The sequence below is a fragment of the Sander lucioperca genome, chromosome 2 (genome assembly GCF_008315115.2).
Source record: "Sander lucioperca isolate FBNREF2018 chromosome 2, SLUC_FBN_1.2, whole genome shotgun sequence".
In the NCBI taxonomy this organism is placed as follows: domain Eukaryota; kingdom Metazoa; phylum Chordata; class Actinopteri; order Perciformes; family Percidae; genus Sander; species Sander lucioperca.
Window position 1 is genome coordinate 35,136,673 of NC_050174.1, and position 13,107 is coordinate 35,149,779.

Below are 13,107 nucleotides of genomic sequence, written 5' to 3' on the forward strand. Positions count from 1 at the left end.
TATGTTAGTAGTTTGAATACCAGACATCAGATTCCTTTGTTAGGAAGTCCTCAGCCTCTGCCTGGGTCTCAAAGAGGTGCACTTCTGACCTGCGGGACAGCTTCAGTTTAGCGGGGTAAATCAGGAATGGAATGAAACCGAGTTTCCTCGCTGTCTCCATCGCTTCGGAAAATGAGCGGCGCCGTTTGATGGTGTAGTTACTGTAGTCCGCGGCGAAGCGGATCTCTTTGCCGCTGACCTCTATCCGAGAGCCTCTGGCTGCCTTTAAGATGCGGTCCCGGTCTGTGTAACGTAGCATCTTGCAGATCAAGGTGCGGGATCCGGTGTTGCGCTCTGGACCAATACGATGAGCCCGCATCACCTCCATCTTCTCACCGTTGAGAGCAGGGAACCATTTAGTGAGTGAATTTCATTTGAGTTAGTCGTTACCTCTGTTTTTATGTTGTCCAGCTGTTCTTCAAACTTCGCAAACTGTTTCTCAATAAAGGTTTGCTGCTCTTTCATCGCGGCAGCTAGCATGGACGATACAGCTAGCTTAAAAGACTCAAGCTTTTCGTCGTCTTTCAGAGGGTCAAACCCTGTTTTGCTTCTCAAACCTTCAGCCATCGTGTACACGGGGCTTACGGAGACTCGGGGCAAAAAGTTGTTAAGTTAACAATGCGAGGTGGATGGATAATAAGTAAAAGTTGGGGGAAAAGGGCAAGAGCAACCGCGCTACGCAGCCATCTTGTCTGCAGGTCACGTGCAACCCCCCGTCTGCCCTATTTCTGATACCGTGGCGGCAGAAATTTTAGCATGGCGGGCCAACATAGAATAAACACACACTAATTTCTGTGTCTGATATAACGTTTTTTACACTGATTTAAGTGTTCTTGGATAGTTTGTTGATAGTGTGTGACATGCAGGCTCTGCACGCACAGCAAACCACCAATCACAATCAATGTTGATTAATTTATCAAACAACCAAGGCTAGGCCCTGCTAGTCGACCACAACCTGAAAATTAGAGGAAGCAACATGCATGCATTATTAATATCATTCACTTTAATCTGGATTGATAGCATTATATGAATACAATGGCGTCATGTCAGTCAATCAGTGTATTTCTACTAGGCTGAAACGATTCCTCGAGTAACTTGAATAATTTGATTACTAAAAAACCTCGATGCAAAATGATTCGTCTCGAAGCTTCGTTTAATCAACGTTACCAACATTGTATCGCTCACGGTGTTTCCACACGAATGATTACTGTCGCACACTGGGCTGACGCTGCTGGCGACACATGCCATGAAGACTGATGGCGCAGATTACAAAATGAAGAAAGTGAGCATAAATAGTGAGGGGCTAAGAAAAGAGACAGGCTGGAGGAAACGACAGAAAGTGTCCAAAGTTTGGAATTAGTTCAAATGTAATTAAAACAAAAACTCTGTACAGTGTGTCTACTGCGAAATCGAACTAGCTTACCACAATAATAGCACAACGTCAATGCTTCAGCATCTGAACAGAAAACATAGAGTCTAACTTAATCATCCATTCCACAAAGTGGACCTGACAAAAGTAAATCACAGTCGTATGGACAATGAAACTACACCAAACACAACAACTACCAAAAACCAACACAAGAAAATACGTAGTGGTGACCACAATTTGATCTAAAGAGCCGACTTGTTGACTATCCCTTCAGAAAAACAGCTGATTGTTGTGCACCATTTTCTCTCACTCACTCTTTTCACGGAGAAACAGCTGATCAACAATCTACTAGCATAAGTGTAACAGAGCAGTGTGACATTGTTATCAAATATATAAATGAAAATATGTTGAGTATAAGTAATATTTACGATATAGGCCTATATACAGATCAGTCTCAGGTTGAAACTTGTAGTTCTGAAAGTTAAGTTGCACAACATAAGGTAATCTTTATGTATGTTTAATGTATGCCTTAGTTTGAGGTTGTTATTGCATTTCAGAAAATGTTTTTTAACTGCACTAAATATGTTTAGTTTTTTGAGAGATGATATTGTAAGCAACCAGAAAATGCTTACAAATGTGGATCAGTGTTTGCCAAAAGCCCAAGATGACATCCTCAAATGTCTTGTTTTGTCCACAACTCAAATTCAACTCAGTTTACTGTCACAGAGGAGAGGAGAAACTAGAAATTATTCACATTTAACAAGCTGGAATCAAATAATTTTTACTTTTGTCTTAAAAAATTACTCAAACAGATTCGACAGAATCGATTATCAAAATAGTTGGCGATTCATTTAAGAGCTGACAACTAAATCGATTAATCTTTGCAGCTCTAGTTCACATTAGAAAAGTTCCTTTCATTTTTATTTTCTATGTAGATGCACTCCCCTACAAAATCACCCCAGTAGTCAAGAATTATCTATTTCCAAATAGAGCTATTTATGTCATCTTGTAAAAATTTGTCTTTTTTTCATATAGCAATATATATCGCAATGTCAGTTTTTTTCCCCAATATCGTGCAGGCCTACATCAGCTCCATATTCAATTTAACAGCCTCCTTGCTGCTGTAATCTTAGAGAAAGTAACTCAACATAGGTCCATGTTACACAGCCATTGTGAGCACTCCAATAATAATCATAAAGAATATTACGTGAGTACACATATGAGCACAATAATACTGTTGTGAGTGTTAGCATGTGGCTAGGGAACTTGTTTCATATTGATGAATCTTTATACCCCTAAGCAATAGTGGTCATTTTGGCCATATTGATGACAGAAAGAAACTTTGTTGGTGCCTACAACTCTACACTAGCAGGTAACATGAGTAGCGTAATAAAACACCATGATCCAAATATGATCCAACGATTAAACACACATCAATGGTGCAACGCTAATATTTGCTTTTGTCCTGGTGTAAACACCCCATTAGGTGTAGCATCTGAACAATGAGCCAACCGTTAATATACATCCATGACCGGGACAGGCGTCTGCTTGTTGTCTTGATGATGATATTGCTGTACAGGAACATGAGGTGAGACAGGTGTTCAGATCGATTACCCAGGGAAGGCTGCCTACCAACTTGCTGCTGTCTTCACAAACTAAACTAAACTATATCTTTAACCTGTATCTGGCACAGGCCATCCTCTCACCCTGCCTTAAAACAGCCACTATCATCCCAGTCCCTAAAAAGCCTGTTGCAGACTATGTCTAAATAATTAGAGACCTATCGCACTCACTCCCAATGTTATGAAGTACTTTGAGAAACCTATTATATATTGTTTCATACTTGTATTTTGTGGTTCTACTAGAACATGTTTACATGCTTTAATGTTCAAAAAACAATTTATTTTTTTCATACTGCCCATGGCTGCTGCACCTGTATTCACCCTCAGTCTGAGACGCTCTGTTGGAGCGCTGTGTCTTTAAGCCCCCCTCCCGAAAAAGCCCAGTCAGCGTGATTCCGCATGTCCTCGAGTCTCTGGAATCTCCACTGTTGTTGCAATGTGAGCCTGAGACTGAATGCAATGGAGCAGGACTTTGTACCATAAAAAATCACCAATAAAGGCTTCTAAACCAAATACTACTTTACCGGATATGTTGTATATGTAGTAATCTGACCCAAAATTGGGAAGAAATTAACAACATTAGCAGCCATATAAATAAATTACAGCTCAGCATTTAATACTATTATACCAGACATACTGATTTGGACCACCTAGGCCTACCCATTCACATCTGCACTTGGATTATGGACTTTCTCACAAACCGCCCCCAGTCTGTCAAGCTTAGCTTGCGGAGCTTTCCTTCGGGCTGGAAACGACAGCTGTTGGCTGTTGGGGTTGGTCCAAGATGGCCACCGACATGTAAATTGGCTTATTGAGACTATATCATCGATAAACAAAGGAGTGGAACATTGCTCTTGCATCCACTAAGTTAATTTGGCCGAACAAAAGGACTTTAGCTGGTCAAATTTAGTGAAATAGCAACTAGCTTACGAACTGTTCGCTGTTAGCCAAAGTTTTGCTCAACCAGGACACGTGTGCAGTGTGCTGTAAACCAAAGTTTCTAACAGCCAGGACACATGTGCTAAGATGTACAAGATAGATGCCAAGAATGTGAGAAAGGGAGGCCTGATAATGGATATAGATGCTGAAAATGTGTTTCCCAGTTTATGTAAACCTCTTCCTGATACTCCCTCGAAAAGCCCAAATCCTAAGAAGGTCTGCACCAAAGAAGAGGAAACGGTATCAAATGCTGAAATGCTGAAAGCCATTTATGGCTTGAATGACCGTTTTTTTGAAGTTTGAAGAAATGGTAATGAAAAATACAGCCGAGATTGTTAGAGTGCAGGAAAAGGTGAAAGGGCTGGAAATCCAGTGGAAAAGAACTGATGACACAGTGAAGAAACAAGAAGAGTCAGAGCGGTACAGTAGGAGATGGAATCTTCGTCTTCTGAATCTTCCAGAACGCAGCAATGAGGAGGTGAGGAAGGAGGTGCTGAGATTATCACCGAAATCATTCCAGAGGAAAATATCAAGCTTGGATTCATGGTGGACACCGTGCACAGGGTCGGACGCCCGTGAGAGGATAAAAGCACACGTCCCATCAACATTCAATTCACCATGTGCACCTTCAGATTCAAACTATGGAGAGCTTCCCTCAACGCTGATGTCATGAAGAGGAAGAACCTCCGGATGACTGAGGATTTAACCCAACAGGCGAGACAGTGCAGAAATAAACTGTGGCCTCTTGTGAAGCAAGCGCGCGCTGACGGAAAGAAAACTAAATGGCAGGGTCCTGCTGTCATCATTAACGGTGTGAGACACACTGCATAACTTGTTAAACCTCCCTTAATGTGAGGTAAAATTTTCAAGTTAAATATGCCACCCAATCTTAATGGGTTATTTTGTTCGCCCTGTATACAATTAAAAGAGCAATATGTTCATTTAATAGTTAAAATAAGAATTTCAGGAGTTAATTGAGGTACTCATGTTCAGAGCTTTCAACTTGACGGTAAGCAAATCTCTGATATTTCCTATCTCAGAGTATTTTTTTCTTTAACTAGTTCCTATAACCTTAACAGACATCCAGTTCAGATTTTTTTTCTTTTTCTTTCATTATGACAGACTTCCATTTTAGTTCCTTAAAAATTATATTTCTTAATGTCAGGGGTATCCGTGACAGCACCAAAAGTTAATCAATCTTTTTGATCAGTAGACGAAAAAATGCTGATTTGATATTTTTACAAGAGACTCATTCGGTGGACAGTGATGTGAAATTTTAGAAAGCACAATGGGGCGATCAATGTTATTTCTGTCATGCCTCTCAACAATCAGCAGGTGTCACCATTCTCCTTAACAATTTTAAAGGAGATATAGTTGAATCAGTGATCTCAAATGAGGGTATATGGATAATCTTGGTTTTCAACAATTCCTTCTTTATAATTTGCAATTTATATAACTAACAATACAGCTCTAGCAAAAATAATGCTTTTACAACTTTGTATGAAACTTGAAGCCTTTAAAAACAAATATAAGGATGCACACTTGATTACTGGAGACAATTATACTGATGCTCCAGATGATCTTGTAGATAGAGTACCTGTTAGATTAATCCCACATTTAAGATTCAAAAGTACTGTATATATCTGTTAACAACTGGCAATTATAGATGTTTGGCAATTTTTAAACCCTGACATTAACGAATTTACCTGGAGCAACGTCAGTAGATCCTTACAGTCTAGAATTGATCTATGGCTTATATCTCCCTCTTGTCTGCAATTTGTGTCAGAATCATCACATAGTTATGCCCCACAGCCAAAGAGATAAGTATTATGGATAAATGAAATGCTTTAATGATTAAGGATAATCTTTCAGAGGAAGAAGAAACAATGAAAAAATTAAAGAGGAAATAGATAACATTTACATTGAAATGGCTAAAAGGGGCATTTGTAAGGTCTCGAGTAAAATGGCTGGAACAAGGGGAAAGAAATTTGAGTTATTTCTTTGCTTTAGAGAAGCGAAATCGCAAGAGAAATAATTTAACTACTCTTAAAATTAATGATAACATCACCTCTAATTCTTTAGACATTTCAAGATATGTTGGTACATTTTATAGTAAAATATACAAGTCAAATATTCAATTTGGTGATTGTGATAGATTTGTCTAGTCAGTTAAAGCATTTACACCAACTATATCTGAACAATTTAAAATGGTTTGCGAACGTCCAAGGTTTAATATGTCTTCTTCCTAAACCTGATAAAGATCACTTAATGATAGAAAATTGGAGACCTATTACGCTCTTAAATATTGACAACATTTTATTATTAATTTTTGCTAAATGGTTAAAAAGAGGTCTTCATGAGATAAGTGAGACATAAACAGGTTTTATGTCTAACTGTCACATTAGCTCAGATATAAGACTTGCTGGACTATTCTGATAACATCAATACTGATGTACTGATAGTATTTCTTGATTTTTATAAAGCATTTGATACGGTAGAACACTATTTTTTACTCAAAGCACTTCAGATTTTCCTGTACTGAGATCAGTCCACCAGGGCTGCCCTATTTCACCATTATTGTTCCTGCTGGTTGTTGAATTACTGTCATTACATATTCAACATAATCCTATTATTAAAAGGTTTGTCTATTTTTGGTAAGGAAATTAGATTAACTCAACTAGCAGATGATGCAGCTCTCTTATTGAATGACAAATATCAGATTGAATATGTTATAACCCTAACTGACCAATTTTCAGCTGCTTCAGGTTTAACACTTAACATTTCACATTTTAGATTTGTTATGTCTGTATCAGACTGAAGAGGAAAAAATGTTTAATATACCTGTTAAGAAATGTGTAAAATATTTAGGTATTCATATCTGCAAGGACCACATGGAACGTCAACAACTTAATTTTTCGTCTAAATTGAAGAAGACTAAAACAAAACTGAATGTATGGCTTCAAAGAGACATTTCTATTTTAGGAAGGATTCTTCTGACTAAAGCAGAAGGGATTTCAAGATTTGTCTACCCTGCCCTCTCTCTCTTAATGTCCATGATTCAACATGTAAAGACTAGGGCTGTCAATCAATTAAAAAAATGAATCTAATTAATTACATACTCTGTGATTAATTAATCTAAATTAATCGCATACATAATTTTTGCCCGGTGCCTTAACCGATACTTTTTAAGAAAGTTAAAAAGAAAAAAAAAAAAAAAGAAGGGTACTAAACAACAGTAAGCAACATTAAAGAAGACTTGTTTATTGCTAAGGCCATATGGTCAAAATTAAATGATTTAATAATAATGTAATAACTATAACAATAACTGATTTCACTAGTAAATTGCTGTTGAATGAGGAAAACAACTACCAGATGGGAAAAGGGCCTTTAACTGTAAATTACCAGTTTCATTGAACACACCATCTGTGTTTTTCCGACAACGGCAACTGCACATTGTTACATCCCGCTGTTGAATCCTCTACAGTAAAATACAGTCACACTTTACACCGTTTAGCGTTAGCCGTCAGCATTGTAACCGTGTTTAATCCAGCTACTAGCTAGCGGTAGGCTAACGTTAGCTGCTGCGATGTTTCTGTTTCCTGTAACGTCTGTTTTAGAGCATCCGAGAGAAGCACAGACATATCAGTGGCACCGAAATGAGGCGCCGAAATCCGCGTCGCTATTCAGTCTGGTAGATGCAGGTCATAAAGGCACCTGTGCCATATTAGCACCAGATTTCAGTACCCAACCCTATTCAGGAAGAAGATTTTTTATAAGTAAATGTTCCAATCAATGATCCAGGCAGCGCTTTCTCGTCTCCCTCCGTCATTTTACAGTCGAATGGTGACTAGAATGGCTCTGGGTCAAAGTTCAATATGGAATGGATTAATCTGCGTTATTTTTTTTAACGCGTTATTTTTTCTCAGATTAATTAATCGAAATTAACGTTATTTTGACAGCCCTAGTAAAGACATAAATACCATATTTATGAATTTTGTATGGAAAAACAGACCCCATCATTTAAAAAAAGCGGTGCTCTCTGGTTCTAAGGATGAAGGTGGATTTGAACTTCTGGACTTTTGGGACTTGAATTACACCCTTAAGGTGAAATAGTTGAAGGAATGTTTGAGAGCACCAAAGTCTTTATGGTACTTTATCCCCAATAACATTTTTAATAGTGTAGGAGGTCTTACATTTTTATTGAAATGTAACTACAACATTACAAGATTGAATTGAAAAGTTATAACAAAATTAAGTTCCTGGTTTTAATTTTACTCTTTATATAAATGGTATTGATATTTTGAGCAGCAAATGTACTAATAAGCACATTAGAAAATGCTTCCTAAATATAAAGAAAATAACACCCCGTGGGAAATTTTTCTGGAATTCTCATTTTACTGATATTAACTGGCATAGGGCGTGGCTTGTTCCTTTTAGATATTGTATCACAAACAAAGTAAGGGAATTACATTTGAAAATATTGCATAATATATATCCTACCAACCTGTTTATCTCAAAATTCATGCCTGTTGATACTTATTGTAGTTTTGTAAGACAGAATTAACGATTCTTCGTTAACCCATCTTTTTTAATGGTTGTTCATTCTGTATTACTTTCTGGAAAAGTTTTGAAAATTATATGGTATCTAAAACAACACATACAATTACACTTGAAGGGAAACATATTATTACATATTTTGAATGTAAAGATAGGAATGTATGTAATATTGTAAACCTCTTTATTTTATTAGGTAAACTCCATATTCACAAAGCAAAATTTTCCAAAGCAACACCATGTTTTAAACTATTCCAAATTGAAACTGACATATACTTTGAGTCTCTTGAATTAGTAACCAATAAGAAAGGTATTTTAATATCTGATGTCTACTCACAATTTTTTAATTGGGAACTCCTGCGGTTTGTAAGACTGTCACTTCTTTACATATATATATTTTTATTTGTTTCTGTTTAATTTATTACTTGCATACTTACTTTCATATTACATTATTAAATAAATAAAAAAATTGGCCTGGCCAGTAGTGTGTGAATGTTAATGAAGGGCGGGTCTTGGCGTGGCCATAGTAGGGAAAAAATATTGCGCGCTGGGAACACCGTGGTTACAGTCAACCTAACTTCACACTCAAACTCAGCACTGGCTCCTCACAAGGCTGGGTGCTGAGCCCACTACTGTACTCACATTATACACATGACTGCACACCAATCCTTACCTCCAGCTCTTATTAAATATGCAGATGACACGAAAGTGGTGGGACTCATCTCAGGTGGAGAGCATGAGACCGCCTACCAAGACAAGGTCCAGAAACGGTATGATGTTCCGACAACAACCTGACTAAATACACTAAATTCACATGGGAGCAACCAATGCAGAACGGAATAAATGCAAAATAATTAGCACTCAAACTGTACTACTTTATAAGTATTCTAACGTACCGGGGTGAAGTTAGTTTAATGTTTGACATTCGTCGGTTTTCGTAGAGGTTACCTTCAATAGCTCCGTGTCAATACTTTGATTCCCCCCAGTTCCAGGGTATGTTGGAGAGCTTATTTAGACAGATGTTTCACAGTTTTAGTTAACTCAAAATCACCAAAAATGACGACGCAGTTTAGAGCGCAAATACCTGAATGTCTGTCCAATGCGCCCGTCACTATAGAGGTAGTTAGGGACCGTTGTAAAATTACAACTCCACTCATTTTAATCTTTATCTTTTTTGTTTTACAACATAGAAATCTCAAACCACTTCCATTATAGAGGGGGAGCCATTACACATTTCACACTTGTGAATTAGTAAAAATAAATAACGAATAAAGATGTAGGCTATAGTTACCAATAATGATGGTAGTTTAAACCATTTTCTGATTAATGAATGTATTGACATCAAACCACCTGTAATATGTCTCAGACATCCCCTCACAAATTTCACAGCTGTTAGTTTGTGAAAAAATCCTTTGAAAATACCTTATCAATATCAGTGATCTGGTAGCTATTTAATGCAAATTTAAAGATTATTATTTCAACACGTTTCTCATTAATGAATATATTGACATCCAACCACCTGTAATAGGTCTCAGATATCTTCTTACAAATTTCACAGCTTTTAGTTTGTCTTTAGCAAATCCCTATAGCATCCTCATCAGTGACCTATTGTATAAAAATGCATATTTAAAGGTTATCAATTTAATAAGTTTCTCATTTATGTATATATAGACATCAAACCACCTGTAATAGGTCTCAGATATCCTCTTACAAATTTCACAGCTGTTATTTTGTGAAAAAGTCTTTAGCAAATCCCTTAGCATCCTCATCAGTGACCTATAGTATATAAAATGCATATATAAAAGGTTATCAATTTAATAGGTTTCTCATATATGAATATATTGACATCAAACCACCTGTAATAGGTCTCAGACATCTTCTTACACATTTCACAGCTGTTATTTTGTGAATTGGCTATTCACACATAAGCTAAGTTTCCATCCACTTGTCAATCGAATTATCTGAAGTTCGGTAAAAAAAACTCATGCGAATAAAGCTGGTGAAAGTGTGTTTCCATCCAACGGCTTTAAAGCGAATAAAAACCTGTGCGTAATGACGTCAGATGCTGTTTTGCGATCAAATTGGTATATCGAATAGATTTTAGACAGTGTTTACGCCGTGTGCAATGCCATACGAACGAGGATGATGTGAAGGTATATATACCTACCTGGAGTGGATGAGGTGCATGATATCTTGCTGCATAACTCCAGAGTGCACCCTGTGCCACAGGTGTATGGCGCAATAGACGGGACTCACGTCCCGATTAGACCCCCTGCTGAAGTCTATAGGGATTTAGTCAATAGAAAGGGCTGGCCATCAATCGTACTACAGGCTGTGGTAGACGATCGTTGCATCATAAGGGACATTTGTGTTGGCACTCCCGGTAGTGCGTCTCCTTGTTCGTCCACTTACATCTGTCTTTGTTGACACCCGCCAATCTGTGTACAAACAGAGCGGAAATACTGGGCGGAAATGAACTAAAACTTCTTCTTCTTTGTTTTGTGGCGGGTTGCAACCATAAAATGACCTAAAACTTAATCGCAAAATCATTATTTATTCGGCAAATAACGTTTCCATCAGCGTTTATCGCATAAGCCGTATATCGATCAAGATAAAATCCGATGAGACCAACCGTATTTCATTTGAGTCGATATTCAATCGAATTTTACTGTTTCCATAAGGCATTTTTCATTCGATATCACTTAATTCTGATAAAAACGTGTGGATGGAAACATAGCTAGTGACACATACACTCACCCATAAACGCACACACGTACACACTAGAGTTTAGATTCTCGGCCAAAGCCCGACCATCGGGCTCGGGCCGTTATTTTCCGCCACATCCTCGGCCCGGGCCGGACCGCGCCTGGGCCGGACCCTTGATCAAGCAATTTTTTTTTTTTTTTTTTATCCATTACCTTATTATCCTATTTGGGTGGGGAGATAGCTATGCCATAATCAGAAATATTATAAATATATATATATATAGGCTATATAAAAGTAACAAATGTGTACAAAAGTTAGGCTGCAGTTACAAAATGCAGCACGTGTCATGCGCGGAGTCTCCTCCTCTCGCACGCATCAGGGAGCTTGAAGATGTAAAGAAAAAAAGAAAAACAGGAGAATTAACTTTGAGCAAGTCGGAGGTATGGAAGCAGTTTAAACAAGTCGTGGGCAGTGACAACAATATGTTGTTCATCATTGTTTCTTTTTTTTTTTTACGTTTCTTCATTCGGATCCAATTGCGATCCGTTCCATTCTAAACAAACAGCGCAGTTTACATGCTTCGTCCTTGTTGTATTATTCTAAACAGATTTCTGCAGTTCAAACAACTCTGAATTGTAGTTGAGAACGTCAGTTATAACGGCCCACGTATTAAAAAATTGTCGGGTTTAAATCGGGCTCGGGCTCATAATTACAGTTAATGTTTCGGGCCGGCCGGCTCGGACACAACGTGCTCGGGCAGGTTCGGGCTTTATTTTTTGGGCCGATCTAAGCTCTAATACACACGGACACACATACACAAACAAATTTAGGTTGTTATTTTGCTTGACTGTTCCTCCTTTATACCTCAGTTGTTTTGTAAGTACGTCTATTGTGACGGGCGCGTTGGACAGACATTCAGTTATTTGCGCTCTTAACTGCGTTGTCATTTATAGATGAATTCGAGTTAAAAAAAATCTGTGAAACGTCTGTCTAAACTAGCTCTCCAGCATACCCTGAAACTGAGTGAAATCTAGGCTTTGACACGGACCTATTGAAGGTAACATCCATGAAAACCGACGAATGTCAAACATTAATAAACTAACTTCACCCCGGTTTCTAACGTTAGTTATAAAGGCACTGTATTCAATAACAAAGCAAAATGATAACGTTACTCCAACGTTAGTCTGTTGCTATTAACCTGGGGATTGTCCCTTTGTGTTAAATTAAAGTCTTACGTTGTAGCATATTACATAGAAATAAATTCGTACCCACCTTTAGAGAGGATTTTGGCAATAGACTGAGCCAAGGATGGTTTCTCTGCCACCATCAAAACAGTTTTCATTTTGAATGAAGTGCGAACAGCTCCACTATCAAACTCAGCTCACAAGCAGTCTTAACGTTACTACCTTAAACCTGATTAATGGGTTCTAGCGACAACCAATCCACGATAAAGAAAAGTGTTAATTTTGGATATAATTGCTTGCTAAAATGCTGTTTTAGGAACCACGATAGACCACGACAGTAAACCCTATACACGATTCTCTTCCGGTGCGTGGACTTTCTTCTTCTTCTTTTTAAAGGCGACTTGTAACCAGTCGGAGCATTATCGCCGCCTACTGTATCCTTGTTATATTTTCCTTACATTCTTGTGATAAGTCAAGTTTGTTTTAGTTATGTGAAGATGACTTTAAACACCATATTTCTAGAGTTATTTGCAAAGATTGTTTTAATGTGAATGTGCTTAATTCCTTCACGTTCCAGTCCATCCTTTAACACCAGTCTTTCAGTTGAGTATTTAGGTCATAATAGAAGTACATGATCCACAGTCTCCATTTGATTTCAGGCATCACAATTTCCAGTGGGATGTTTCCTAATAAG

The 13,107-nt window shown here is 37.8% G+C and overlaps 1 protein-coding gene across 1 annotated transcript in view; it reads right to left on the minus strand.

The window, feature by feature from the left end:
• Nucleotides 1-12,785, minus strand: part of top3b (DNA topoisomerase III beta) — a 95,794-nt gene extending 83,009 nt beyond the window's left edge. The window contains exon 1 of the mRNA XM_031300899.2: nucleotides 12,502-12,785. Coding sequence (XP_031156759.1) covers nucleotides 12,502-12,571 — 70 coding nt within the window. The 5' untranslated portion in view covers nucleotides 12,572-12,785. The remainder of the gene's footprint in view (nucleotides 1-12,501) is intronic.
• Nucleotides 12,786-13,107: the final 322 nt, after the last annotated feature.